The following is a 27,982-nucleotide window of genomic DNA, read 5'->3' on the forward strand; positions in this document are numbered from 1 at the left end:
CATCTACACACATTTACTTCAATTTAAAGATTAAGCAATGTACTTACCTGGGCATACGTTTCATCACTATCCGGTAATTGTTCGATCTCCGACTCCAAACTGGAAGCATCGGGATCCCAATGTTTGCCGGCTCCACGAAGTCCTGGCGCACATCGAAGATTTCTGGTAATAAAGAGCAATAAGAACATACATCCATTTATCCACCGGAAATCAACTACATACTCTTCCACACCATGCGAAAATTAGGAACAATTTGCTCCTCCTGCAGCGATCTACACCATGTTACCGCTACAGAGCGACAGAAGCAGAAACCTGAGGCCACCGATAGTAATCTTGAACGTTTTTCAACAACCTCCAAGCTGCTGCTTCGTCTCAACTCGAACGATACAACTCCATCGGCACGCAATCACTTACCTCATAACGACTGGTTCCTCTTCGCTCGATTCCGCACTATCTTGATCGCTGTCCTTTTTGGGTGCTTCCTCTTTGACCTTCGGCTTTACTTCTTCGCGAGCTGCTTCATCCGCTTGCTTCTGTTGATGGGATGGCGCCTCCTTCCTTTCCTGTTTTGGGGTTTCCTTCTTTTCGTCACGCTTCTTGTCGGGCTCCTTTCGTTCTGGTTCCTTGCTTTTACTGTGCTCTGGCTCTTTCCCTTTGCCATGCGGGGCCATTTCACTGGATACAGTCTCTCCGGAGCGACTCTCCTCCCCAGCACTCTCCTCTTCCGGACAGATGCGCTCCTTCTTTATGCGCTCCCCATCCTTAGTGATCGTGCGGATGACACGCGACCCGCTCGACTGGCTCATTAAGCTTGCCTCAAGCGCGCCGCGCATCTCATTCTCATACAAGCAGTGTACCTTGGCCAAAGCGTTCAGCGATGCAACGCGATGTCGTTTAGGACCCGACCAAAAACCGTACAGCTTAACGTTGCGCTTCTTTGCTGACTGGCGCTTTTTCGCAATACGGGTTCTTACTGTATCGGTGGACGAGCAGCCGTCAGAATCGCCGCTGCCGTTGTCCTCGTCATCTTCGCCATCATCTTCACCCTCATCATCGTCATCCGCCTCATCTGCAGAGGAATGCAAGTCTTCCTTCGCTTCCTGTTTGAGCTTTTTTGTAAGCGTAGCTGCTTTCTTCTTCGTCTTCTTCTCTGCCAAATCCGCATCGTCCTGTTCTTTTTCAGACTCAGAGGACTCACCAGTTTTTTGTTCCTTTTTCATCGAGGATACCGTCTCTGACAGTGCAGCTTCTATGCGTCGCTTCTGTTTCTTTAATGGAACGATCCGCTTCTTGTTATCGTCTTCATCGGCCTTTTCTCTCTCACCATCACTGCCAGCTCCAGGCGGATTAGATCGAATTTCCTCCTTCTTTCCCTCCACAATTTTCGGCTTTGCCGTTAGTGAGTCATCTGTAGTATCCCGTGAAATATCCTCGCGCGATTGACTAACGTCTACTGAAGACTTTCGTTTGAAATTGGGTTTCCCGGCCTTAACCGGTGCATCAATTTCGCTTTCCGAATCATCAAAATCATACACATCTTTCTTTTCTAATTTGCCCTCCTTTGAATGACATTCCTCAGGAACGGCTGGAACAGAGCACGGGCCGCTGCTCACTGATACCTTCGTGCTTTTACCGCTTGTACCACTGGATGAATTCTTCCGTGCGTACGAGCGCTTTCCTTGTTTTCCGGAGCTTTTAAGTAACCCGGCAAGAATTGGACCGCTTGCGCTTTGAGGAACATTTGTTTCCGGTCCAACGTCCGAGGAATCTTCTTTCGTTCTCTCTTCAGTCTGATCTTGCGCCTTTTCCCCATCCTTTGGCTGTGAAGGCTGACTGATTGCTAAATTTTTGACAGTGCTCGATCCAGTAGCTTCCATAACCGATTGCACAGGGTTTTGTTTTTGTTGAAGCTGTCGCAGCGGCACGTCGTCATCGTTTTCTGTCGACGAACGATCGCGATTGGAAACTGCAGTGGCCGTACTAGCGACCTCTTCTTTAGCAGCAAAAGAACTATCGATAGCTTTGATATCCTTTGATGGAACGGTCGAAGATGTTTCATCATTAACAACGCTGGGCAATGGGAGAGAAGGTTCTGTTGCTGCCAATGGGTGGGTTTTAGTATTTGTCTTCACGTTTGCTTGTTTCACTTTGCTAGCATTATTCACCTTCTTTGGCGTAGTGGATTTTGCCATTTTTGCCGGTTTTTCACCACTTCCAGTGTCTTCCGTACCAGATTTTGGTTTTTTTGCATACTTTCGCTTCGCTGGAGATGCTGGCGGCGGCTGTTCCTGAAACTTCACCTCCTTCTTGCAGACCTGATCAACTACAGCAGCCTTCTTCTTTTCGTTCATTTCCTTTGCCTTCGATTTTGAAGAGGCGGCTGAGCAATCTTTCTTTGCTGACGGCTTGCGTGGTGTTGGCTGCTTTTTAGTTTTTATTTCATGTAGACTTTTACTTTGTGCAGCCGGTATAGCTATTACCCCATCACCTGAGCCATCTTTTTTTGATTCATCAGCTGACTCCTTCTTGATGGCACTGGACGTTTCAATATCTTCGCGCTCCAGTGCTTTCACTATGCTATCTATTCTAATGTGAACCTCTTCGTTCTTTTCCTCCTGGTCCTCTTGCTCAATTGAACTACCCCGACCAATGGTCAAAGAACCTTCCTGTTCTGCGGATTGTTTGACAACAGGAAGTTCCGAGGTGCCATCCATTTTCTGCTGCTCAGTGATTTTTGATACAGACTCAGAGATACCGGGCTTATTTTGCTTCAAATCGGACGATCCGGATGAGTTGTTTGCCTTTTTGTTAGACTTGGCACCCTGACCCGCTCCCTTAGTTGAAGACGTTTTCACTGCAGCGGCATTGCCACCGGAGCCCGAGGTGGGTGTTGTCTTATCATCCTTCCGTGTCGATTTCGAGGCGAGTTTCTCATCCACATCCTTCGTCGATGATCCTTTTCCACTCATTTTCTTTTGACCTTCTGCTGGCTGTTGGTCCACTTTCAACGTAACTGTTTTCTTCGACTTTCCACCAGAAGAAATAGATTCTTTTGTTGATTTTTCTACCGATTCCCCTTCCACCGACGGCGCTGGCTCTTCTGATGTTACGGATGGCTTTCTTCCTACAGCACCAGTACCAGCCGTGTTGTCTGCTCCACCCCCTCCATATTTGCCCTGAGCGACCGTGGTGCGAGATTTTGTCTTGACCATTTCGCTGATTGAAGGGTTGACCACAGATTCCTCCGCCGATTTTAACAAATACGCCGCGTCAATCGATTGATTGATGGTTTTATCCGGGACACCGAGATTCTTTAACTCTTTCTGGATTTTCTTTTCCTTTTCCCGCAGCTTTGACTCGATGGATGATGACGTAGGAATGCTAGCTGTCATCGAACGATTATCGCCCAAGTCACCTACGCTACAGACCGTCGACGAATTACAACCACTGTCGGATAGTTTTCGTTTAGCGGCATCAGATTTTTCGGTCTGTCCGGTGTTTCGTTTCGTAGCGCCCACTGTTTCCTTGGTAGATTTTCTGGACCGATTTGCAGAATCCTTGCCAGTCGCTTTAACAGTCGTGTTTTGTGATGTCGGTGAATTAACAGAGTCGATTTTATTCGCTTTTGCGACATGCTGTTTATTTCCTTTCCCTGCTAAGGATCCCAATGTTTCCGATTTTCCCACCACAACTCCAGTTATGCACGTTGTCGATGAGCTCGTAATTGTTTCAGACTCGGTAAGGGGTTTAGCGTCAATTTTTGAAGAATCTGGAGAATCACCACCAGAAACACTCTTTGACACAGTAGCCGAGAATTTTGATTTGCCGGATTGTGGTGTGTGTTGCTGACTGGAGCATTGTTGATTAGTATTCGATATTTTTTCCGTTGACTTTCCCCCGCTGTTTACTGCCGAGGTGTTTGAAACTGCAGCTCCTGAAGCTGCAGTTAGATTCGGTGCACCTTCTTTGGTTTTAGACTGTAAACGTTTTACTGGTTTTTTTGCAGATGCCGTAGACGAAGAAGAGGAGCTAGGATTAGATTTTGCATCCGTTCCAACAGGACCAGCGGATGCATTACCCGTCGATCCTACCGTTGAACTGGTCAAAGCAACAGCACCACCGCCACCGGAAGATTTTTTTTCGCCTGATGCTGATGTTTGCTGCTTTTTCGGCTTCATTGTGAAAATTCTAACGCCAGAGTCTGAAAATATAAAAAGATAATGCAATAAATAAATTTTAGAAATACCAATCATGATTAAATAGTACATTTATAATTGAATAAAGCTTGCTATAAACAGATTTTTTTATTTAATCATACGGAGACAAATGGTCTTCTAAAATAATAATTATCATTTGGAATGTAATATATTTTATACAACACATTCATTTTCGGTACTTTTCATTGTCTTATAGAAAATGGTTGATTACAACCAGAAAGCATATGTGCCTAGCAAATGAATAGTACCAGCAACAAGTACCAGCATAGTACTGAAACCCAAGTATATGTATACGAACATAAGGTGCCGAAAATACGTTCGTTCCCTACACACGCGCCAATCTGTGCAAGATCGTAAATCATGTTGGAAAACTTTTCAACCATCCAACGCGCAATGTTCCAACACGCTTATCAAAAGGAACCATTACGTCTCACTGGCCCAGTTCTATCCTCCCTTTCGAATGTTGATAAGCATTTCAATTAAACGCCCATCCTTCATTACGTAAGGGCAAACCAAAAGGCACATTCGTTGGGCTTCAAGGGAATTTGATTAATGAATGATTTATGAGAAGGTGGTGAAAAATCATAGCCATTAGGTAGCGATAAAATTCAGCTGATTAATTTTTGGTGTATAATGTGTGTGTGTATGTGTGGTAGGTTTGAGTGTGACACGGCCTGTAATAAGTGTTGATGATGAGAAAATGAGATTTGAGCAGAACAAGCAGATTACAACCGGCAAAAGACGTTCAGGGCAGCCAACACAATCATGCAATTATACATTCGAGCGTGTAATACAATCAACCATCCTCCTCATGTCATGTCAAACGTCCTCGTCAACAACAAATGAAATATGTATACTATACACCATACTGGATTTCATTCCTTTACTTGTTGACTGAAGTACATAAGGGGGCAGCCGAAGCAACAGTACTCCGAATAAAAAGACCAAACACTTACTCCTTCAGCAATTACATCATGAAGGTTGGTACTGGAACTCGGAAGTGTTTGATTTCTAAATTTTCACACGCACATACAATCACCAAAACGTTTTTAATACGCATTATCGCGTAACCAATATGTATTAAAACAGTTAAAAGCAAACTATTGACCAAAGTGGTCAGAAAGTAACCACCCGCGAGTACAGCAGCGATAGAATAATAATAGCAAACAATGAGCCGCTACAATAAGCCACCGACACGGTCCCGACAGGAAGGATAATTAAAACCGCAACAAGATCATTAAACCAGATAGCGGCAATTATTCAATTTTGTGCATTTTGTACACACATAATCGCTCTGCTCTGGTTGTTACAAGCTAAAAGAGGTGGAGTAATGTTCACTGCTCTCCCACTCATGCACATACACACACATAGATTTAGCGGTTCCGGTAGGGGCGCCTTTGAACGGCACGGCATGCTGTCAGTTATCGATATATGCAAATGTATGATTAGTTCTGGCGCTCATCCGGTCTAGCACCTGGTACCGTAAAGGCCAGGGGCGCCTGACGTTTGCCTTCTCGTTCATCTGCTATGGGAAGCGTTCAATTATCTCGCCTCAGATCCTCGCTCACTTTCTGGCAGAGTATATTATCCCTTTTCTCACATACTATATAAACAACGCGCACGGAAACTTAATAGGACGGAATGACGATGCCAATTTATAAGAGCTGCTTCTTTTCGTGTTTTTAGTGTTTGTTGTAGCCGTTAATTGAAGAAAAGCTACATTTAATGCACTGCAACAAAGGATGAAGATACAGATGGATCAACAAAGAGGGCAGCAAATAAAAACATCGTTCGATCGATCGTTTTTCCTTCGTTATCGGAAAGAAAATGGTTATAATTCATCACTGTCAACGTAATTGTTTGTGTATGGTGCATTTGATTGAAAATCAATATGATTTTGTTTCAAGCACACCATTTTACCATATAAACAACAGTTGTAAAATACCTGACAACTGAGGCAACCCGAAGTGTAGTACCGAACATGAAAGCCCACCTAGATGTATCAAACAAAGTGCTGGGAATAACGCTACAAAATAATGGAGTTTTGATTGTAATAAGACAGAGCAAACAGTGCACCCGCACTTCACTATCGACTATTGAAACTCTCCATTTTCTTCTCAATTTCAAGTGACCCTGTATTGCCCTAAGTACGGGCCCATCGTGTGTCAAAAAGCCTCACAATCGACTTGGCGCGCCGAAAGCCACCTCGTAGCAATCGCGCAATGTTTATTGAATAAATATGCACGTGACTCATGTTTGCCAGTTCCAAACAGTAGGTCACCCGTCCGGCCGTGCGGACGTGAAGCCGCAGCATGATAATGATAATCGCGTGCAGCAGTGTGCGGACCCACGGACCCACGTAAAGTGAGCTTCCCGTTTACTACATGATTCAAAGGTGGTTGGACCAGGTTCGAGCATACGAGACGAAAGTATTTCGAACGTGCGCCCTCATGTCGAACCACACACCAACAAGAAGGAATTTCACCCAAGAGTGTAATGGTATGGGTTCGATCGGTACAAATATGTTTGCTGACCGTGTCATGTTTACACCCATATGTTTGAATCCATTTTCACTTACTTACTCACGACGCAAGTGATGCCTGGACGCACATAGCATTACAACAATAACTGGGATTGCTGGTCTAGCTTTAAGGTATTTATGGAAAAGATCCTGTTTTTTCGGACCGGAACGAAACACTTTCTTTTATCAGGACTAATTTAAGACAATTTAATAGCAAACGCAAATGATACGTTTGTTATTACTTTTAATAGTTATGTTCTATCATTGTTCGGCCACATATATTAAAAGTGTTATTATGTGATCCTATTTACATTTTATCAATTGCACCAATGTCCTGAACGCAATTGAATGCCGTTCTTGTTTATAATTTATTATTATAATTTTAAAGGAAAGTATAACTACCAATTTTCCCGAAGAAAAAATAAATGAAATATGACATAACTGGCAATCAAACAAGTTGCTCTGAGATGTATTTTCATACCGCTTTTCAATTTTTGTTCCGATTAATAAGCTTATTTCCAACTCCAATTACCAGGGAACTTTAATATTTGTTAGTATTGGAATAAAATGCTTGACATGCAATGTTGGAATGTTCAGGCCAAATATTAAGTTTAGGGCGGTCATGGGCCATAGCAGGGTACTAAATAAGTATTGACAGCCTATATATGCAGCATTTCCGCCAAGGACGTTACACTAAGCAGAAGAGAATTTACAGTTTATATACAATGTAAATAGGATACTCATTTTCATAAACACCAAAAAGCGCAGCGTAGACAAAGAAAGACAAACTCTTAACAATTAGAACAGCTTATACATCAAATCCCATAGCACGAGCAGTACATCGCTATCATTCTTGACATGAAAAGGATACACTACTAACTAGATAAACACAATAATTTTCTATCAGAACACAGCCCGGAATCAAATGTTAACTACTCACACTTCAAGAGTTTTACAGTCAACCAAATATACTTTCACATGTTTAATATAAAGGTCGATTAGAAAAATGCCACTGTTTACCGCTTACTTATCTCGTTTCAGATACACTGTCCACTGTTTAAAAATCGACGATTTTGAACAGATTCGGCCAAGTTTACTGATGTACTAAAATACTAAAATACATGAGCTTAACTTTTCGGACCAGCGTTTGATTTCCATTTATCAGACTGAAAAAGTACACACTTTATATTCTAGGTCAGTTTGGTCAAAATAGTTGTAAAATTTTCAATAAAGTAACAAAATAATGGATTTCCCCCAAAAATATATACAGTGGGACTCCTCATAACGGGTATCCCTTATGACGGTCTAAACGCTCTATAATACCGATCATACAGAGTAAAATCTCGCATAACGAGCAATACCATATTTGTGTTCGTGAACATTTTTGCGATTCCGATGTGAAATTAAGATCACGATCGGTTAACATTAAGCATTTCTTTCGTGTTGGTTATCGCTCAGGCAAATAAGAGCTTTAATCCTAATTGTGTATAATTGTGTGATGCACAAATGTGTTGTATATGGACGAGGGTTTTTTGCGGGCTTTTCTGCATCTACTTGTTGTCAGTTGGAGAAGTTTCGTATAACTACATATATGGTGTGCAAGTGTGTTGTAGATTTTATTCACAGTGATTTATCTAAATGTTTAAAAACTTTATTCGTGCTGATATTCTTCATAGGTAAATATATTTACCACAACAAATTGAGGAAACTAGCTAATTTTGGGAAATAAGTTTAGTAGGAAATGTTTGTTTAACAGCGTAACAACAAACATTTCCAAGACAAAAACCGATAAAATATCATTCGAAAAACGATCTATCCATAAGGTAAGGTAAGGTCCCTTTTTTAAGAAAATGGATCAATAATAATGACAAAGAAACAGTTAACTACAAATATCTTCGAATTTATTAGAGTTATGGCCAGTTTTTCAAATGCCAGTATAACAATAGAATTATTTCATTTCAGCGCTTGAAATAAATTATTTCACTTTTCACACAAATTAAATATGGAAAGGAGCATTTCGTCCTCATACTATTTAAAATTAACTCTACTGTTGCTGAATCCAACTATTTAAAAACATAAAACACTCTGATCTACTAGCAGTGTTATCCGAGCATCCTGGCAAAGTCAAGTATCGATAAGCTCAGATAAACGGCGCTCCGCTGTACTTTATTTCTCACCAAAAGCGAAATTTTGACCACGTAAAACCCACATCGCACTTTTGATGGCCTCAGCTTGATTCGCGCTGTTTATCTTCAAATCACTCTAGTATGTGCGGTATATGATAGCGGCTTATGAGCCATTGATCAGGAATTGAAGATGCGGCCGGAAAGTGCCACATTTTACATGCCGTGTATGTGGCTTCCAAACAGTGCCGTACCCCAATGGTATGGATTTTATCGGCAACGGCCACAGAACTTTGTAACCGGCTTCGAAGGATGAATAAAAGCAACCAAGAGCCAACGCTCTACCGGTATTTTTTCGGGATACATCAAAGTCTGACATCTCGCTACAAAATCTTCGAACACAATCTGTGCGAGGAGATCATACACGCCAACTGACGCCATACCATTATCACTGAATTCTTGTCTTTCCGCCCTTGTTTCTAACATCTCCTGGGCTACCCATGCGAAACCATCACAGTGAGAACAAAAGCAATACCCACCAAAAAACATACACACGCAAACGCATCTCGTTCGTTTCCTGGCTTTCATGAAAGCACAGAATATCGCCAGCAATGTCAATCCGACCGGCCAGTCAGTCAAGCACCACAATAAGAAGTATTTCCGTTTACGAGCCATGAAACTCATTTTCAGCCAGCACTGCTTGGGTATGCATGGCCGAGAATCGCATCCTAATAACAAACATCGAAAACACATTCATACCGCAAACGAAGGGCTTTAGGATGCGGTCAATCCAATTCCAGTTGTTTCATTTGTCTTCTTCATTTGCATGCTTTAAAGTGTCTTTCTTGAGAAAGGGCATCTTGTTCGTCAATCAGTATTACAGGATGAGATGTTTTTCGTTCTTCTGTGTTTTTAAACGCCAGACGGAACAGTGAACCTTTTTTGTTAAATGCATACTTATAATGTACACCAATTTGGAATTTGTGCTTTTTGTTGTATTCGGCGAATTTTATTGTTGTTTTGTTGATTGCCAACAGTTAAACATGCCATGTTTAATGTACCGAAATGGAATAGTGCTGCTGATGGGTGTTTTGTTCTGTTATACTATTCCCAACAGCAGTTACAAGTTTAAGTATCGGAAATATTCATTATATTTTCCGGCTTTTTTTAAAATAAACTCTGTTCAGTTATGATCGATCCAGATGGATTTTTTAATTGACCCTTCATTTTTATAATCCATTAGTTAGAAAAAGAACAACCTCTTTCCTTAGATAAGCGCAATCCAACATTATATCCCCCAAAATACTCCGAAAAAATTATTATACATCTCGCGGTAGCCGCCAAGAATCTGACGATAGGCAAAAAGAAAAACCAACCTATGCCGGATAATCTGTCAGGCAACAAAATTGCCAGAAAACCCGTAGAGAATGGCAAAGGGCGAAAATTGAACCCCATTAAGCACCTGTACACGGAGTGAAAGATCAGTAACTTACCTAATTAAACTTCGACCGTTCCACGTTTTAACCCACTCAAGATTAGTTACAGATCTGGAAAAGGCCGCCAAAACAGGAACGATGGAACTGCTGGAGAATCAATAATTGATGGTAAATTTTCCAATAATCTTCATCCAATTTGAAATTCACTCTCGGGTTAATTTTTTTCTTAATTTTTCTTCCATCGATCCAACACAAGTCATGTCACCACTCTGCGAACCGGAGTGATCGGAAAAGGAAAAATTGAGCATGAACCTTGTAATCCAAATCTTGCAATTGGTGATAAATTGTAGAACTGTTGAAGAGCCGAGCTAAGGTGGGAAATTCCAGTCGATGCGGGAAAAAAATCGATCCCTAAACCTTTGAAGGACTAGCGAACAAGGCGGAGAGCAAGATAACGAAAAGTAAAATCACGGATTCTAAGGAACCAGCCACCACTGAACATCGAAAACGGCCCAACTGTGTACGGGAGTTCCAACTTTTTCCATCAATACTGCTGCGTTGCGACTGCGATCGGCTGCGTCTCCTTTCAGTTGGAATCGATTTCCTGAGACCATAAAGTTATTATCGGGAGTAATTTACTTCGATAATGGGAAAGAAAGAAACCGAAGCCCAAATCATTGCTTCTTTCCCTCCCCGCGAGGGACCGGTATACTACACTTCAGAAAAATGAACAAAATCGATGCAATCCTATGGGCCTGTAGTGCTGGAAAATTTAGGACACAAGAGAATACGCACCGTCGCATGGGGGAAAAAACATTTTGGTGAGTTTTTTTGTTTGCCCTTTTCCGCTGGAAGGGAGAAAAATAGACCCATTTATTGTCTATCTCCCTTTCGTACAAACGCACGCTTCTTACAAATGAGTGAAGTAATGCGAGTGGTGACGACATTTGAAGGGCTACATAAGCGTAAGAAAGCGGACAAGGCCTACGGCGTGAACGATATTATTTCGGTAAGTGTTGGGCAGCTTCAGAATTGTGTCTCGGGTGGTGGCGGTATGGATCCGGAAAATGTGCTATTAATGGGAACCGATTAGGTGGTGCGAAGGAAATATTTTATTCACTTGAAGAAAATGTGGCTGAGAAAGGGATAAACATGCCAAGCTTTCATTGCGGCATTCCACTTCAGCAATAGATATCAATATTTGAGAAACAGCTCGGTAGAAATCCTTCGGACATACAAGAAGAACGAATATATCGGAAGTGTCGATATATTGTAGCAGATTTACTAGACCATAGGATGTATCTTTCAGATGAAACAAAAGTAATAATCTAAAAAGCTTGTAAAACAAAAACAACACAACGTGAAATTTCTAATTATCTATTGTAGTGGCCATTTGAACGATGTGTTGTTCTATTTTATACCAGTTTATGGTTATCAGATCTCTTTTATCGGTTGCACAGAAAGTTTGGTATTCGCAACAATCATTTGACCAAGTCTCAAGCCATACGTAAGGAATAGTTCAGTCCTTTCGATATGTAAGTCCAAAATAAGCATGGAATGCCTATGACGGCTACATTACGAGATAAACATAACGAACCATTGAATATGTTTTGCTATTTCGGTAAATTTTTGATTAGCTGAATTTGGGACAAGGGTGCCAGCAAGCATTTTTTCCCGTTAAAACGTTAGTTAAATGACCAATTGAGTATACTGACGGTTTCGTTCCAATGACTAGATATATTCTTTTCAACTGTTTTATGTTAAGTTTCAAAATTGAACAGAAAATTATAATTTTTCAACCACACCAAATAAACTCTAAAAAAATATAGGAACAATGAACCGAGAAAATATTTATACCGCCGTAAAGTTAGGAAAAAGTAACTTTTTTCTGGGGTTAGTTGAAAAAAAATATCACTGAAAAATCCAATTTCAAAAAAGTTACAACTTTTGGGGCAAGAGAGCCACTTCTATTTGGGTCAAATGTGCCACTATGTATCATAGGCGCGGGCTGTCAAAAATGTAAACTTTATTGGAGCGTGCAGCGGTATGGTGCGCTATTATGCGCGGATTCCGTCCCGGAAAAACTGGCCAGTAGCTAAGATATTGCAGTACACTTTGTGGCCAAAAATGGTACATCGGTGATACAAGACATGTAAGAACACGTACATTAGTAAAACAAATCAATTATCCAAGAAATTCAATTATTAAACCGTTTGGCCGTCTTGCCGTCAGAGTAAAAATTACGTCTTTTTCGACCCCTTTTAAAACGCGTCAAAACAGTTTTGTTTGCACTTATATCCACGGAAACTCAGCTATAAGTGAGCAAATAGGCGTAAAATGGTTATGAGATATAAATCAGTTTTTGATAAACGTAATCAGGGTTTTAATGAGTAATAAAATGAAATGCTTAAGGTGGCACACTTGCCAATAATTCCCCCTTTCTGAACCAATGCAGCAACACAAACGTACGAAACCTATCTTTACTCTATCTGCATCGTATGGTACCCGAGGAGCAACACAGCGCCAACCTTGGTCAACGACAGAAACCTGATACATTTCTAGAGGGACACATAGTTTTACGCTTGATACGACAACACCACTCAACATCGCGCTACAACTGTTCGCGAGCTGTCACATTTGGTTAGCACTTCAATCAACCCCCGGGGTAAGGTTAGTTCATTTATAACCTAAACATGGCCCTAAACAAGGATAGCTCGTTGTTCAAGAGTAGCATCGCTTTTTAAATTATCCATCTGCAAGAGAGCTGGCGGGTTTTGTAGATGTGATCGAAAGTATTGATCTCAAATAATAATGTTCTATTTTATAATGCTGATCCCTTTTTTGGGATTTATATTCAACAGACACTAAATGCATGGCGTCAATGTTGATTACAAGACTGATCTCCACATTCCCCATCTACTGCTATCGGTTCTTTTTGCAGAGCAATGACATTTTTACTGCATTTCGGCCATAAGTCGTCATAGTTAGTTCGTTAGCTGTTCAGATTGATGAACTTCACCAACCGGCAAAGTATTTGAAATCTAAACTGCACGATTGCTTCGCCCCGTAGACATGCAAGGTGCAGATAGTTGAAATACGATCCCACGGACGATGAAGCTTCGGGAATTTGTTCAATCACTCATTCCAAAAGGAGCAAATGTGAAGCGCAACTTACAGAACCATTAGCCAAGAATGATTCTTCGAGATTCTTCAGCGCCGTCGTGGCAAAAAGGTACGAGGCAAAATGCCACCAAGCCGGATTGGAAACATCCGCAGGGTTGCGCATCCTGGGGGAACCCAATCGAATGTATCCGCGTTTTCTTCTTTGTCATGTAATGCTCATTCAGCAAATTATTCCATTTGACTTTGGCGCACATTCCGAAGCGTGGCAGAACTTCACCGCAGCGAACAGACCCTGCCGCCAAAGATGAACGCAGCAGGAAAGGCAAACGGTGAGTAAAATTGCACAAGTGCACCAAAAGAAACCAAAAGCACATCGGAGCATCGGAGGGGTTTAGTGGCGGAGAAAGAACGCTAATGAAAGAGGATGCACCGGAGCGGTGTTCCGAAAGAGGAGAGACGCAGCGAGACGAATTATTATCAACCACAATCAGCAGCAACATACAGCAGGAAGCAGTTCTACTACTACGAGGTGGGTTGGCCACGGAAATAGGGGAGGAATCATTTAGCGCGACGCGTACCGAGCCGAGTCCCCCGACGACGAGGGCTTCATTCTGGTGGGGTTTTTTTTAGGACAGCTCGCAGCTGCTAACATGCAACAGGAGAAGCTACTCATTTTGCTCCACGTACTCTACCAAATGCTGACGATCATCGCCGTCGTCGTCATCGTCATCATCGGCGGCATCAGTAGCACTGGTGTGTGACGTCAGGCGGAGTGCGACGAAGAGGTAAACCCTGCCCCGTACGCAGAGAGCTAAAGAGTTAGTACGTAGCTGCGCTCTTCAATGCAACAAAAAAAAAGATCATAAACCGGTAGCAGTTAGTTAGCCTTAACGCCAGCCTATTCTGCTTCAACACCTGCGTCCGGGAGCGTGCTTGCATTGACTGCAGAGAACCGGAGCGCCGTGCTTTTGGGCTAGTGTAAATGAGTGCACTCTGCAGGCACATATCACGACCGCCTCCTGGGAGAAGAAGTTGAAAGTCATGATTCTCGGCACAAAACGCACGGTGCAAAAGGCCGACTGCATTCATCATGCACCGTGACAAGTGCTCGCGATGATTGCGAGGTGTGTGTGTGTGCATGTTAGGTTCTAGATCGGTTGGACTGTGAAACATACAGGCAGGCAGGCAGGCAATGTACGAAACAAAACAACACACAAGTGAGAACGAATGAAATAAATTTCCACCGGCTCCGTTGCAACATAAATGCATAACGAGTCTCCACACACATTCGTTCTACGTTCTGCAAGGTCCCATTGGTACGGTTGCCGTTGCAAGCGAACATAAACGCTGCCATTCTTCTGCCCGGAAACTCCACGAAGCTAGCCACCCAACTTCTTTCCCGCCCCAGTGGCATGCGTCGAATCGTTTAGAACGCGTTCTTCGATTGGAAAACTCGATTGCATCGTTTGGAGGCAAAACATCGCGGTTTTAAAGTGCTACCGGTGTGTATGCGGTATGTTTTGAGAGCTCGTTCAGATTTTTCAGCTTGTTCAAGCATTTTTTTAAAATCATTTTCCCATTCTAACATTCTCAATCTGCTGAACCAAGCCTGCATGGTGTTCTATTTTTGTACGGCCTCTCCTGACCGTTTCCTGGCATGTGGGAAAACTAGATTGTGACTATTTTGGTTATTGTGTTAATAGAAATGCAGCAAAAAACCGCATAGCTTGCAGGAAATAATTGTCCCTCTGGTAATTGAGACACAATCACACATTTAAGCTGAAAATTTTGCATTTGAAATTTTTGAATTATTTTGCATTCTTTTTTGAACCAGTTTTACCATTTCTATAAGCTTCTAGTTTTTAGTAGCTGGAACAACAAAATTTTCATGAACAAGTGCATAACTAACGTGTCGTAGAGGAGCTGCTTTTTAATATGAACAAGCAATTGTAACATTATTTTTGTCTGTTTTAATACTATTCAGTCGAGAGTGCTTAGCTCCAGACAGTCGCAGGTGAAATTTAATTATGAAATAAATAAGTAGGGACAGTTCCTTGGTACAGTCGTCGGCCCACACAACCCAACAACATGCCCGTCGTGGGTTCAAGCCTTATATGTACCATTTCCCCGTAGCCAATGGTACTAAAATACGTCTCGAAAGCCTGTACAGTCCGTTATGACCGCGTATTATCGCGTAGGTCGTTACACCAAATAGAAGTAGGGACGAAGATAAATTGCATAGATACAACTGTATCAAGAGTAAACTGTCCCCTGGTTATGGTTCTTTGGTATTTTTAATTTTCTGGAGAAGTAAGTAAATGATCTAGATATAACACAGCGAACATAGAAATGCGCAGACCTAAATTTATTTTCATATTTTATCAGAAAATGTAATAAAAACTTTTAAGTTTCCATCGAATTTTATGTTTTTGCCATCTATGCAAAACATGATATGTTCGTGCAGTTTTGGAATTTTCGGGTAAGACAGACATCTGATATGGGAAAGATCCCACGGACACTACGAAGGATAAGATGGACACTTACAGAAAGTGTTGGAAATTGAAAAGATTTCATTTATTTTACCATTACCAATTACTTTCTGTTTTCTAATTCATTCTTTCATTCTTTGGCACAACAACCGTTGTCGGTCAAGGCCTGTCTGTAGTGGGCTGGCTTTCAGTGACTTACACATAGCAGGATAATCAGTCCTACTTATGGGGGCTCGGTTCATTCGGGGCTTGAAACCATGACGGGCATGTAGTTCGAGTTGAGGACTGTACTTGAGTTGACAACTGGCTAATACATTTCATGTTACAAAAAAGAATAACATAATACTCAATTACGCGACTCGAGCAAGATTGGTGAAATAGGTCCTCAAGATCTTTTTAAATGTAAAATTTGAAAATCTGTAGATAGGAAATTATCTGTTCATGACAAATGTTTTATGAATCCACTTTTTAAATTTGATCTTTTACAGAACTTGTTCAAGGCAGTCATGGCGATATATTGCGTTTGTCAGTGTCGTGCGTGTAACACCATTATGTATGGCTGCTGTTTTCATTAGAATTCGTTTCTTCGCAGATTTAAATGCATTCTTCAGCGGCTGGTTAGTCCATAACTTCTAATTACCCTTATTTAATGGCATCTCATAATCAACAATCAATATCAGAAGCAAAAGAGCTCTAATAATAATCTTATCCGGGCCAGATTCGTGATACAGTCGTCAGCTCGCACGACTTAACAACCAGTCAGGGGTTTAAGCCCCGAATGGACCGTGCCCACGTACGTATGACAGACTTTTCTCCCATGATCGATAAGTAAGCCACTGAAAGCCAAGTCCACTAGTGGTACAGGCAGGCCTTGGCCGACAACGGTTGATGTGCCAGAGAAGTCCATCTTAGCCCATGACAGAGTGTCCGTCTTTCCCATTTTGGTGCTATAATGCTTAAACCAAAAAATAAATATTTCTATATTGAATTATCTACCGTTCTTTTGATCGTTGTATGCTTAATAGTCAGTAGTTGAATTAGCTCCACAAATATGCACCCGACTGAAAAATTGTTTTGCTCCCAGATTTGACCAATTTCACAGAAATCTTACCAAAAATCGGTCTCAAATGGGTTGTCACATATTGGATGCTACGCTACATAGTTATATTGTGTATTAAATATTTTTTTAAATGTATTTATGAGAAGTGTCCATCTTTCATCCGTGTGACCGTCTTTACCTACCTTTCCCTATTTTTTTCCTCGCAAAACCGTTATGCAAAACAAATATTTTCCATATATTTATGCGATTGTCCAATAGTGGATAGTTTCACCCGAAAATAATGTATTCTTTAATAACCTTTAACCTACCATCCAGCTACAGGCCAACAGGGCAATAAGTCATACATGGACCAGCATCAGTTTTGAAACTGCGCTGACCAAAACCGGCAACGGCTGATGAATTGTTAAGAAAATAATTGAAAACGGAAAATAACAAAAGTACCAGTGGTAATGATGAGCTCTATCAGTAAAGAGATAAGGTATGTTCCATCAGGGTGGGCTAATCATGTTGCTAGAATGACACAGGAAACGCTAGCAAAAAAGTGGCAGTTGTCGTTTTTAAGCAAAGAGACGACATGAGCAATTATAACGGGATAATAAGGGCTCAAAATAGATGATTACCAAACACGATATAGGAATAATTTAACAACAAATAATGTTATAAAAATTAGCAGCGATTGCACCAAATCTTCCGACATTACTGATGTTATAATACACACAAAAGTGTAATCAATTACAAAGTATGATTTAAACAGCAAAAACAGCTGAACATGTTGATTGGAATGTCAGTCTGTAGCTTGCCAGGCAACACCGGCAAAAGAGGTAAACCCCGCACCTATATCTCTCTAAACGTTTTTACTCTAATCTATGCGACAAAACCTCCCAGAATACGCAAAATAAAAAGTAACAACACAAACGAATACTAAAAGATACATGCAAATCAGTCAGAGTGGTTCATGTTTGGCTTACCTTCGTACGAAGAAGAGAGTGTGTGTACACGAAGGGCTAAGTAGAATTAATCCGTTTTCAACGCGCCCGGTGCTAAGCGTATGATTCGTTTAAGCCGCGGAACCAACAGATTACATTCCATGATATGGCGCCATCTTTCTCGCGCGGTTGTCGAGTTGCGGGTTGTCGAAATGATGATTTGTGGCAAGAGAGAGGCCCAACTCCCTTCGTTTTCACCGCACCTCGAGCTGGCAGGTCGGGGAATGATGACGGATTCGAAAAAAGGGGTAAAATCACACAAGAAACAACAAGAAGCCGCGTGTGCTGCAACACACGCCCCTACACACATGCACACTCACACGAACACAGGCGCAACAACGCACTCAGTAAACAGCAACAATTGGCTGGGAAAGTGCCGAAAAAAGAACGTGGTACGAGAATTTAGGGCCCTTGCACCACACTCCAAGACCGAGCTGTTGCCTCGACCAAAGCCCCGACGCACTCACTTAGAAGCGGATTCAGATTTGTCGAGCATTGGCAATTGCCATGCCCGTTTTGTTTTCTTTCACTCTTTCACCACAACAGCGCTCACTTTGACGCTGCACAACCGGATGCACATATGCACCCCGCCCGCCCCGCACGCAACTGCGAGTCGCGATTTGACCACACGACGGTGAAGCTGTATTCGAGACGGATTGCAAACACTTTTTCCACCGAAACCAAAATCTGCTCGATGCGTTCGATGTACCTCCCTGTGCCCGATACGCAGCGAGGGACCAGTTAAATCACCTTCCTTCGAACCTTTTGAGGCGTTTGGCTTTGATTGTAGCAAGCGACGATTATTCGTCGGTCTGAAATTTGTACCACCACTTCGGGGTTGCGCTCACTGCTCTCTTTCTCGCAACTCTTTTTCTCTATCCGCGGAAATGACACTTTTCCGCGGTTAGTACCTCTTTCCCTTGCTTTCTTAACCACTCACTTCCGATGTCACCACCATGGATAGAGGAGGTCTGACTTTTGTTTCGGCATACTTCTTGCACCTTTCTTGGCCGCGGCACACCAACGCAGCAGCCACCGCGCGTTGTCACTTCGCGTCAATGGAGATGTTTATTTTATATCACCTCCCTTCTGATCGCACCGACCGCCCTGGACCATCTTCTTGCCAGCGTACGCGAATGATACGAGACGCGCCATGACACACACAGCGACAACCGCAGCGCACAATCAAAGCAGCGGATGAGATGCGGGAGGTGGCCACGCTGCCCGCAGCCTCCCGCGACGGCACAAAACACACACTTCAACCAATCACGCACACACACACACACGCACTCTACACTGTGCTTCGATGCAAGTTTTCCCCGCTCGGCTTCGAACAGCACACACACATACACATCCACACTCTGGGCGTGCGCGTGCGCAAGAGCGAACGAGACACGGCACACAAAGAGCACCACACACGCTCTCGCTCTGGCGCACCGCAGAGGGCTTCTTGCGGGATGCGCCCCTTATACGGGTCAGAAGAAAATTTGTTTTCCACTTTAACTGTTCACTTGCGCTTGGGATGATCGTACTCCGACACCGTACGATCGCCGGACACTTCCGGCGCCGTTTACGACCGGCCGCGGACACTCCGGATGCTCCGTTGCACCACAATTTCGGAAAATCGGGCGAGCGAGCTGTTTCGTCCTTGCGACAACCCAACAAATTCTCACACACGCACACATGCGCACACAACACAAACAAAACGGCACTTTACCATGGTCCACTGACAAACGCGCACCAGGTTGGCTCACGTGTCGTAACAGTGACAGCGCCAAACTTTGTCGGATGCTGCAATTGCGTACGTTTTCGTGTTCCGTTTTTGGGGATTTCCAGTAATAAAACAGACAAAACTCATTTTCTCCGTATGTAAGTGTGAAAGAAGTATCATCAACACTTATTTGAATTACCTAAAACGTAACCGAAGCGGAATACGATTTCGACAGCTGTCAAACACACCATAGACCAACTCCTTCCCAAATAACGAAATTCATACGTCTTATTTTATCGACAACAGAAGACAATTTTGTCCTCTTTGCCATCAGAAACAGAATAATTTGGTGAAAAAGAGTACAAGAAACCGAAAACCATATCCCAAAGGCTTCTTTTACTAATTTTAATGTTTTGTAGGATGGTAGGATTTGTTTTGTTCGTTGCGGCGTTTGAGGAACTTTGCGATGCTAGCGCCATCTGTTACATAGTAGCTGAACCATCATTGTACAGTAGCAATAAATTCAAAATTCAAGTTAAGTAAGTTAGATTCCTGCCCTCAAAACCGAAAATCATGCTCAAACTGCACATTTGATGCAGTTGTGTTGCACTGTGCCACACTTACCACCAGCCTGGACATATGGCAGGGACACTAGCATGCTTTCGGATGTACACACACGCTACTGAACGACATCAGCCGTAGATTTACAAGTTCAAGTATTTCATGCATTTTATTATTTTGCATTAATCTTCCTGCATCATCCGGCATTCACGTTTACACTCATGCACATCTCTCTCTACTTAGGACCATTCACATTTTCATTCCTTTGTAAACCCATGCGCACGTTACCACTTCTTCATCGAAACCCAATGATTCACACATCGGATTTCCACATAGTAAGTTTTGCCCTATGGTCACATTTTGTGTTAGTTCTTTGATGACTGCTTGCTACGATACCTCGCCGTACAATAAATTCGTATATCATCGGATTTTCGTCGGTTAACCTTTACACGTAACCACTCTGGCATCATGCTCTAGATGCATTCCAAATTGCGTCCCGAGGCGGGCACATTCATCACGCAAAACGCACCAAACGATGGGCACGTGGAGTTACGTATGTAGAAATTACTTTTGGCCACATTTGTTTTCACAATTGCTACTTCGCCCCCCCTGCCTTCGTTTTTTTTTTGGCCGGGCACACCTGATAAACATATAAATGCAAATGTTGGCGGCTTGTATCGAGAACGCAGAACGATTTCACAGAACCAAATATGACTGTGCCCGTCGAATGCATCGTGCGGGTGTACGTACATCGATTGTTCACACCAATTACTGACACATACTGACTACTTTTTCCGATTCCATTGCAGCGCACCGAACAATCTTCTCGGCTATATTCACGGTTCACGTTTACAAGTGAGTTGGTTCAATCTAATCGTAAATTGTGTATTCAGTTTTAGGTTTCCTTTATAGGTTCTGCTCCTCCCGTCCCGTTCGTATAATTTGCTTAAACTTATAGTTTGTTTTGCGTGTATCTGTTTCATGTTTCACTCATACTAACTGTATGTATCATTTTTTACGCCTTTGTTTAAGATTAAATTCCCGCCATTACGACTCCCAATATATAGCTTAGCATCAGTTCCGGTATAAATACTCTAACGTTTTCCGTTTTGTAAAATATGTATATATATTTTTGCCTTCTAAAATAATTGATGTTTTGCAAAATAATCATAATATAATATAATTAATAATAATCGTAATAATAAACACATTTACAATGGTTTCGGAAGCGAACGTAAAATTGTCGTTTTTGTGGTGTAAAAAGGCGTTACATACAACGATAAAATCTCAATGAAGATAGATAAAGCAGGAAAACACAAAGCAACCGACCAAATAAACTTTGTAACAAATGTAGCAAAGAATAAGTCCCTAACTACAGGAAAACTGAAGAAAACTGAAGGATGGCGCAAAACGACGAACATGTTATAAAGAACAATCTCATTCCACGCCGCTTTTGTCGCAGTTTCGTTATTAGCCAAAATAAACGAAGAAAAAAGCAAAACAACTATGTGTTAAAAGCGATACGTAAAACAAATAGGTAAGCAAAGAAGGTGTCCCTACAAAAATGCTCTAGTGTGGTAGCTAGTATCCAATCCCTGCTTCCCGTTATGAACATTGTCAATGTTCCGTTCCTTGTCGCTGTGCATATTTGCAATCTCTCGTCCACGTTTTATGAGGACATCGTCTCCTGCCGACAGCCGTGCATTTTTCGCACACCTTGGCATACAACTTTCCTTAACTTTCACTACGATGCCAAGCCGCCGCCACACACGTGTACGGCTAGCGCTTATGTGTAGAGTTTAGCGAATTTTCCTCTGTTTGCTAACTTATGCTCAGTGTTTTTCCCTGCTTTTCCAATAGTTTGAATATAGTGAGTGCTTGCCGTACACACCCGCGCAACCGGCCGACGAATGTCGCCGTCCGTCGCGGGCCCCCATACAATGTTCTTCCCACGGCTTCTCTCATTTTACTCTAAACGGGTGGGGGAGTGCGATGTTTTCTGCCCCAAAATCCCTCCCCGCACTCTTGTGGCATAATGTGTGTGTTTGTATATTTGAATGTGCGCAGTTCTGGCATTTTTGGCTTATACTTCACACCGGAAGCCAAGCAATCGGCAGAAGGACCATATCTTGCCGTAAACAAACACCTACCACCCCCCCCCCCCCCTCCCACTTCTCACCCACACACAAGCACGACCGCTCTCATCACTGCTGCTGCTCTATATATGCCCTACTGATTGTTGTATATGTGTCCCGATTCCTTTCGGCCACTACCGTTTCGACCGAACGATTGCTGATGCTGAAGTTGATGCTGTTGCTGCTGCAAAGTGGGCTGCATCGGCTGATGCTGGAAGTAGATGCTGTCCTCGTACCCCTCGTCGTCCTTCGTGCTGATCAGCTTGCCGCCGATGCCTCCGCTGCCTAATCTCGTTGTCTTAAAGTCTGCAATGCCATGCAATGTTGCCACCACGCCAAACGAAATGGCACACCACCAAACGGTATATGGATAACAATGTGATGGTAAAACGAGAAAACGAGGTTGGTTCAGGTTCGGGATAATCGTTTGTAAAATAAGGATGAGCGGCGCCGCGTTGAGCCGAGGCCAGGCAAGGTAGGACACAGGTTGGTGGTGGCAGTCGTTGTTGGTAGTCACACACACACACACACACACACACACCCGCAACAATATTAATTTTAAATGCATTTCGTTTTGGCAAAACGTTTGCAAGTCCGTATTTTACATTCGGTGCGGGTTTTGTTTTTGGGTGTTTGTTTGTTTGTGGGGTGGTTCGGTGGTAAATGATGAAAATTGGTTCATTATTATCGTTGAAAGTTGTGTTGTTTTTTGTTGGTGGTGAAGACGGTGGTAGGTGGTGTTGGTGGTGTTTGGTGGTGATGGTGGTGGTGGTGGTGGTGGGACATACGTGTGTTCCGTTTGTTTTTCGTTTTGTTTCGCGTTTGTTAAATTATTTGAAAAAGAATCGAAATGAAAGCAAATCATAAATAGCTCAAAACTGAAAGTAAAAAATTAACAAAGAAAATTCGTGTAATGCTGGCTGATGGTGTGGGTAAGGGAGCCCGGAAAGTCAGTTTAAAAACGATGCAGGGTGCAGGATGAATGTAGTGAAAAATGCATATCGAACCTAAGCAGATAGGACTTTGGTTATTCAATCGGGTTAGGTGGGGAATTAGGGCATATTCAGATTACTGAAATAGATTCTAGTAAGGATTTCCTCTCAAAAATACCACCCAATGAAATATGACTCCAACGATAACGATTTGACGATAACAGAAGACAAAAATAAGAAGAAATAATTAGACAGAATAAATAGTTTAGAATAAAAATAGTTGGGAACACTGTAAAAACCTTGGTAATGTATCGAAAACATTCGGGAAACTGTGTATTAGTAAACGTAATTTGAGAAACTTTAGTTTGTCAAACATTGGTTGTTCTTCAACAGCATTCGAGTTATTGTTAGGAATAGTAATAGAAAGAGAAAAGAAACACACACAATATCCTAAACCTAATGTTATTGTATAGTGTAGGAACGAAACATATGACTCTACCTCCGCTGCTGTTTCCTTCACCAAAACGAAGTGTAGCTGAAGAGCAATGAAAACGAAAGAAAAGTCATTTTGAAACAGAACCAAAACAATAAAACGAGAAAGCGGAAATATACTAGAACCCACGACATACTGGTACAAGGTACAGCTAAAATCATCCCTTCGGTCAACAAGCTAACAGACTGAGAAGTAATTACAGTTATCAGATATCAATGAAAAGCACAGTTTAAAAGATAAATGTCTACTTTGCTTTGATGCTTTTAAACCACCACGCAATAACAGTGTAGTGTGTTTGGCACTCCGACAGTGGAACAGTGTCAAAGGGGGCACGTGGAATGGGGGATGGAAATGGACCGAAAAAATGAAGTACCTGAAATGTCTTGCTCATTACCGCGGTTCGATGATCCGGACGATTTGTTCGATGCGTTTGCGATCGTCATCTGGTTGGTCTGCTGTATGACGGCTGCCAGGTCGCTCTGCGAGGCCGACGTGTCCTTGCTGGTAAGAATGTCGGAGCTGCTCGACCCGGACGACGGATGCCGCTCCCCGGTGCATCCGTACTGGATCGGTTGGTAGCCATGCGACGGGTTGTAGTTGCCAGAGTACGTCATGTAGATCGGCGGATTGGGCAGTGGCGCGATGTCGCTCAGCATGCTTTCCGTGTCCTCGAGCGACATGTTCGAGATGTCCTGGCGGATGCCATTGCCGACGACGTAGTAGCACTGCTCCGAGAACGTTAGCTTGTTGACGGTGTGCTTGATGTAGCCGCGCCTCAGCATTAGCGAGACGTACTTGCGGGCCTCCCTGCGGTCTCCGATACCGTCCACGTGCTCCAGTATCCAGTTGACAACGTCCGCGCCGATAAACGCATTCGGAATGGTGATCTTGAGCCACATCCGGTCACGAATCTCGAGCCCACTGTCGGGCTTTGTCATTGCACGTACAATATCCTTCATGTCCATATCGGCGTGCAAGCGCTCAAGTACCGATTCCGGCAGATCGGTGTTGATCGTGTCCTGCGAGCGCAGCGCTGCCGTATGTGCCACCCACGCGCCCGGATCGATCGGCCGAACCGGTTCGGTGCGCGGGATCGTAAAGTATCCCTTCGGGTTTGGATCCCAGCATTTGGCCACCACTAGTTTGATCGGGCCGGGCTTCTGCACAACCTCGCGCAACACCCGAACCGCTTCGTCGTTGGTCATGTTCTCAAAGTTGACATCGTTCACCTGCAGGATCATGTCACCCGGCTCGATTCGTCCATCGAGTGCGACCGCACCGCCCTTCATGATGCTGCCCACGTAGATGCCACCATCGCCGCCCCGGTTCGACTGCCCCACGATGGAGATGCCCAGGAAGTTCACCGTGTCCATGTTGATCTGCACTGTGATGATATTGAGCGACATGGTCGAATCGGTAATCGAGCTGTAGGACGAGGTGCGTGACATGGACGGTGCGCGCTTTTTGCGTCGCTGCGGCTTCTTGCGCACCTGCAACCGCTGTACGCTGCTGCACTCCGTCATATCACGATCGAGCGTAATTTCGCTCTCCGTTTCGAACAGACTGGTCGAGTCGAGATCACTCGACACGACCGAAGCCGACTGGTAGGTGAGCGGATTCATCGGCATATTCATCATGTTGTTCATCGTGGGTTTGTTCATGCTGCGCAGCTGGGCCAGCGTTGGCCGCCCATCAATCATCTCCGTCGGCTGCAGCTCGGAACAGTCGGACTGATTGGAACCGTCCGCCGTCACCAGCCACGACACGACCTTTCCATTGAAGCAGGGCAGTATTGTTGCATCGTCCGCAATTTCCTCCTTCACTACACCAAAATCCGCGTCCATCGATTTGAAAAAGTATTTGTAGTTGATGTTTTGCTTGTTCAGAACCAGCTTAAAGTCCTTCAGCGTCACCTGCGGCGCAGGTAGCGGTATCTTCACTAGGTACGGTGTCGTTTCATCATCGATGTGATAGATCACTTTCGTTTCGCCACCGCCACCGCCTCCGCCACTTCCACCCCCAGTGCTACTGCTTCCGCCTCCTCCCCCACTTCCGGTCGAGTTTTTATCGTCCATGTTCATCCCAGGTTTCGTACCGTAGTCACGTGACTATGCCCTGCTCTAAAGGACACACACACACACTTATTCACTACGATTTGATCTGCTCCTTAGCGGGCAATAAAAGTTCTTCCTGTTTCGACTGTTGTAAACACTTTCTTCGCGAAAATGCTGTATGCTCGAGTAAATGCACTTATTGCACTGTTTGCCGGCAGTTGATCGCTCTAGGCGCAGTGTTTACGAAGCACATGTCTGAAATGAGAAGGGAAAAAATACAGTTAATTGTTAGAAAACTGGTTTTCGAAATCCGTTTTACAGGGACACTTGGTGCACAAAACGCAGTGCTACGAAAAATTAACATAGAAAGCGGTCATTGATGCATTGTGGAAGCACACAAGTGGATCATCCGGTTTCCTCATCATCCCATTAGGGCAGCGATTAACTAGCTAAAGACCCGTGCACTAGACGCTGATCAAAGGGTGTTTATGGTCCATTCCAAAGACGCACTCCGTCGCGGGATATTCAAAACCGGAATGCTAATCGGTACCGTAGGAAGCGCCCTAGCTGAGAAACAGCCGCGGAAGCTAACGGTGCCGGTATCGGCCAGACAGCAGGCAAGATAAACGGTGTCACGTCTACGGGCGGACCCAGCCGCTGTGAAACGGGCAGTGGTAGGTGACTCTTCTGCGGGGCCAATGGCGATGCAGTTCCCCGATGGGTGTCAAACTGTTGATAACCTGCCCAGGGATGCTGCACCATGGTGGAGGAGAGCAATGAACGAAGACAGTGGCGGTGGCTGAGCATTTTATTTGCACTGCACTAGAACAGGAAATTCAACTTTTGCACTGGGTAGCGGTAGTGGGGGCAGTGGATTGTAACAACGTAAAAATCATTCTGATTAAATGATTCTGCAGCGAAGGGCAGCGAAGAGCGTTGCAGTGGCACTTTTGTTGTTTTCTTTTGCTTCGTATGCACTGGTAGTGAATGGCCCAGCCCGTGTTTGCGGGCGGAGCGCTTCTTTATTTATCGATATTTTTTAGCGTCCACCATGATTGCCGTCGTGCAGGCGCAGGAGTGACAGCTCAACACAGACGGCAAAGAACACAAAGAAGAAGAATAAGCACAGCACTGCAGCCAGAACAACAAATGTTTTGCTGTCGCTGCATTTCGGGCCATTTCGATCCGCGTCATGCAGTTGTCGTACAGGGAGAGTGCACCTGCCGCAAATTATGGCCCGAAGGTAAGCAAACACGCACGATGGCACGCAGCGATACACACCTACCAAGGAACAGCATAGCCGTCGTCGTCGACCTGTGCGTGACGTCAGGCATCTTCTACCACCAACTACGACCCGCAATCATGGGAAACGTTGCACACGGTTTGCTGCATGCTTTACGGCCACAAAAGCATCGCCCACGGCTGCACCAAGGGTCCGGGGGCCGTTTTACGCGAAATGCAGCGGGTTAAATGCACTTTTCCACGAAGAAATTTACACCTCCCGAGCTTTGTTGAGTTTCTGGCAAAAGTTTTGTTGCGGAATGACAGCTTCTGACGGCACACCGTGGCGTCGTCGGGCCCCCAGTGCTGACAGTTTTCGTGACGGTTTCTGGAGGCAGTGATGCCAGATGCGAAATTTGAAATGCAGCCTTCTCGAAATATTTCATAAAGAAATATTTCACATATTTTTATTTTTTTTATTTTCGTGCACACGTGTGTGTGTGGGTGTGTATGTATTGAAAAAAGTTATCTAATTTCTAATTCTTTTCAAGCACCGGAGCGAGCAGCAAGGCGTCTTCAAATTTGGCGGCATCGATCGATTTTGAAAGATATGAAATATTTCAAGGTAACGGTCCGTTCCGCATCAGCGACGAAATTCAAAAAACGCCGCAAAGTTTGAATTTTCGTTGAAATGTTTCAAAGCGACCGTTGCATGGCGCGTGGGGATGGTCGCGACCGGTCCTGCATGATCGCGATTCTTGGCCAATTTCGTTCTTCGGGGCAAAAAAGAACCTCGCAGAGCAATTAAAAACATACATTTGAATGTGTGTGACACATGGAGTACGATGGGGCTGGAAAAAAACAATAACGATCATGCGCACATGTTCAGTTGGGCAGCATCACAACACAAGATCTAAATT

The 27,982-nt window shown here is 43.6% G+C and overlaps 2 protein-coding genes across 15 annotated transcripts in view; both read right to left on the bottom strand.

Annotated features, from left to right (window-relative positions):
• LOC1274591 (uncharacterized) overlaps nt 1-19,687 on the bottom strand; it is a 150,444-nt gene extending 130,757 nt beyond the window's left edge. For both annotated transcript variants that reach the window (XM_061642732.1, XM_061642731.1), the window contains exons 1-3: nt 17,938-19,687; nt 415-4,201; nt 48-162 (exon numbers count right to left, since the gene is read on the bottom strand). In XM_061642732.1, the coding sequence (XP_061498716.1) occupies nt 48-162; nt 415-4,178 (3,879 nt within the window). In that variant the 5' untranslated portion in view covers nt 4,179-4,201; nt 17,938-19,687. The remainder of the gene's footprint in view (nt 1-47; nt 163-414; nt 4,202-17,937) is intronic.
• Nucleotides 19,688-20,369: 682 nt separating this feature from the next.
• LOC1274593 (segment polarity protein dishevelled) lies at nt 20,370-27,421 on the bottom strand. 13 transcript variants are annotated; one of them, XM_061643657.1, is made up of 4 exons: nt 27,123-27,421; nt 24,161-26,096; nt 23,794-23,829; nt 20,370-22,668 (listed from the first exon to the last, which is right to left on the bottom strand). In XM_061643657.1, exons 2-4 carry the CDS (start codon nt 25,866-25,868, stop codon nt 22,457-22,459), a joined length of 1,956 nt encoding a protein of 651 aa, XP_061499641.1. In that variant the 5' UTR covers nt 25,869-26,096; nt 27,123-27,421; the 3' UTR covers nt 20,370-22,456. The 13 variants fall into 13 exon arrangements, with proteins under 13 accessions (XP_061499641.1, XP_061499647.1, XP_061499640.1 ...); XM_061643663.1 differs by having other exon boundaries at nt 20,370-23,240; nt 27,123-27,400; XM_061643656.1 differs by having other exon boundaries at nt 27,127-27,399.
• Nucleotides 27,422-27,982: the final 561 nt, after the last annotated feature.

Source organism: Anopheles gambiae, chromosome 2 (assembly GCF_943734735.2).
Source record: "Anopheles gambiae chromosome 2, idAnoGambNW_F1_1, whole genome shotgun sequence".
NCBI lineage: Eukaryota > Metazoa > Arthropoda > Insecta > Diptera > Culicidae > Anopheles > Anopheles gambiae.

What these genes read in the sequence shown, in the direction of transcription:
- LOC1274593 (XM_061643657.1), bottom strand. Translation starts at nt 25,868, where the DNA reads ATGAACATGGACGATAAAAACTCGACCGGAAGTGGGGGAGGAGGCGGA. An exon ending in TAATGAGCAAGACATTTCAG is followed by an intron (nt 23,830 to 24,160) that starts GTACTTCATTTT and finishes ATTGCTCTTCAG; the next exon opens with CTACACTTCGTTTTGGTGAA. An exon ending in TGAAGGAAACAGCAGCGGAG is followed by an intron (nt 22,669 to 23,793) that starts GTAGAGTCATAT and finishes ATGGCATTGCAG; the next exon opens with ACTTTAAGACAACGAGATTA.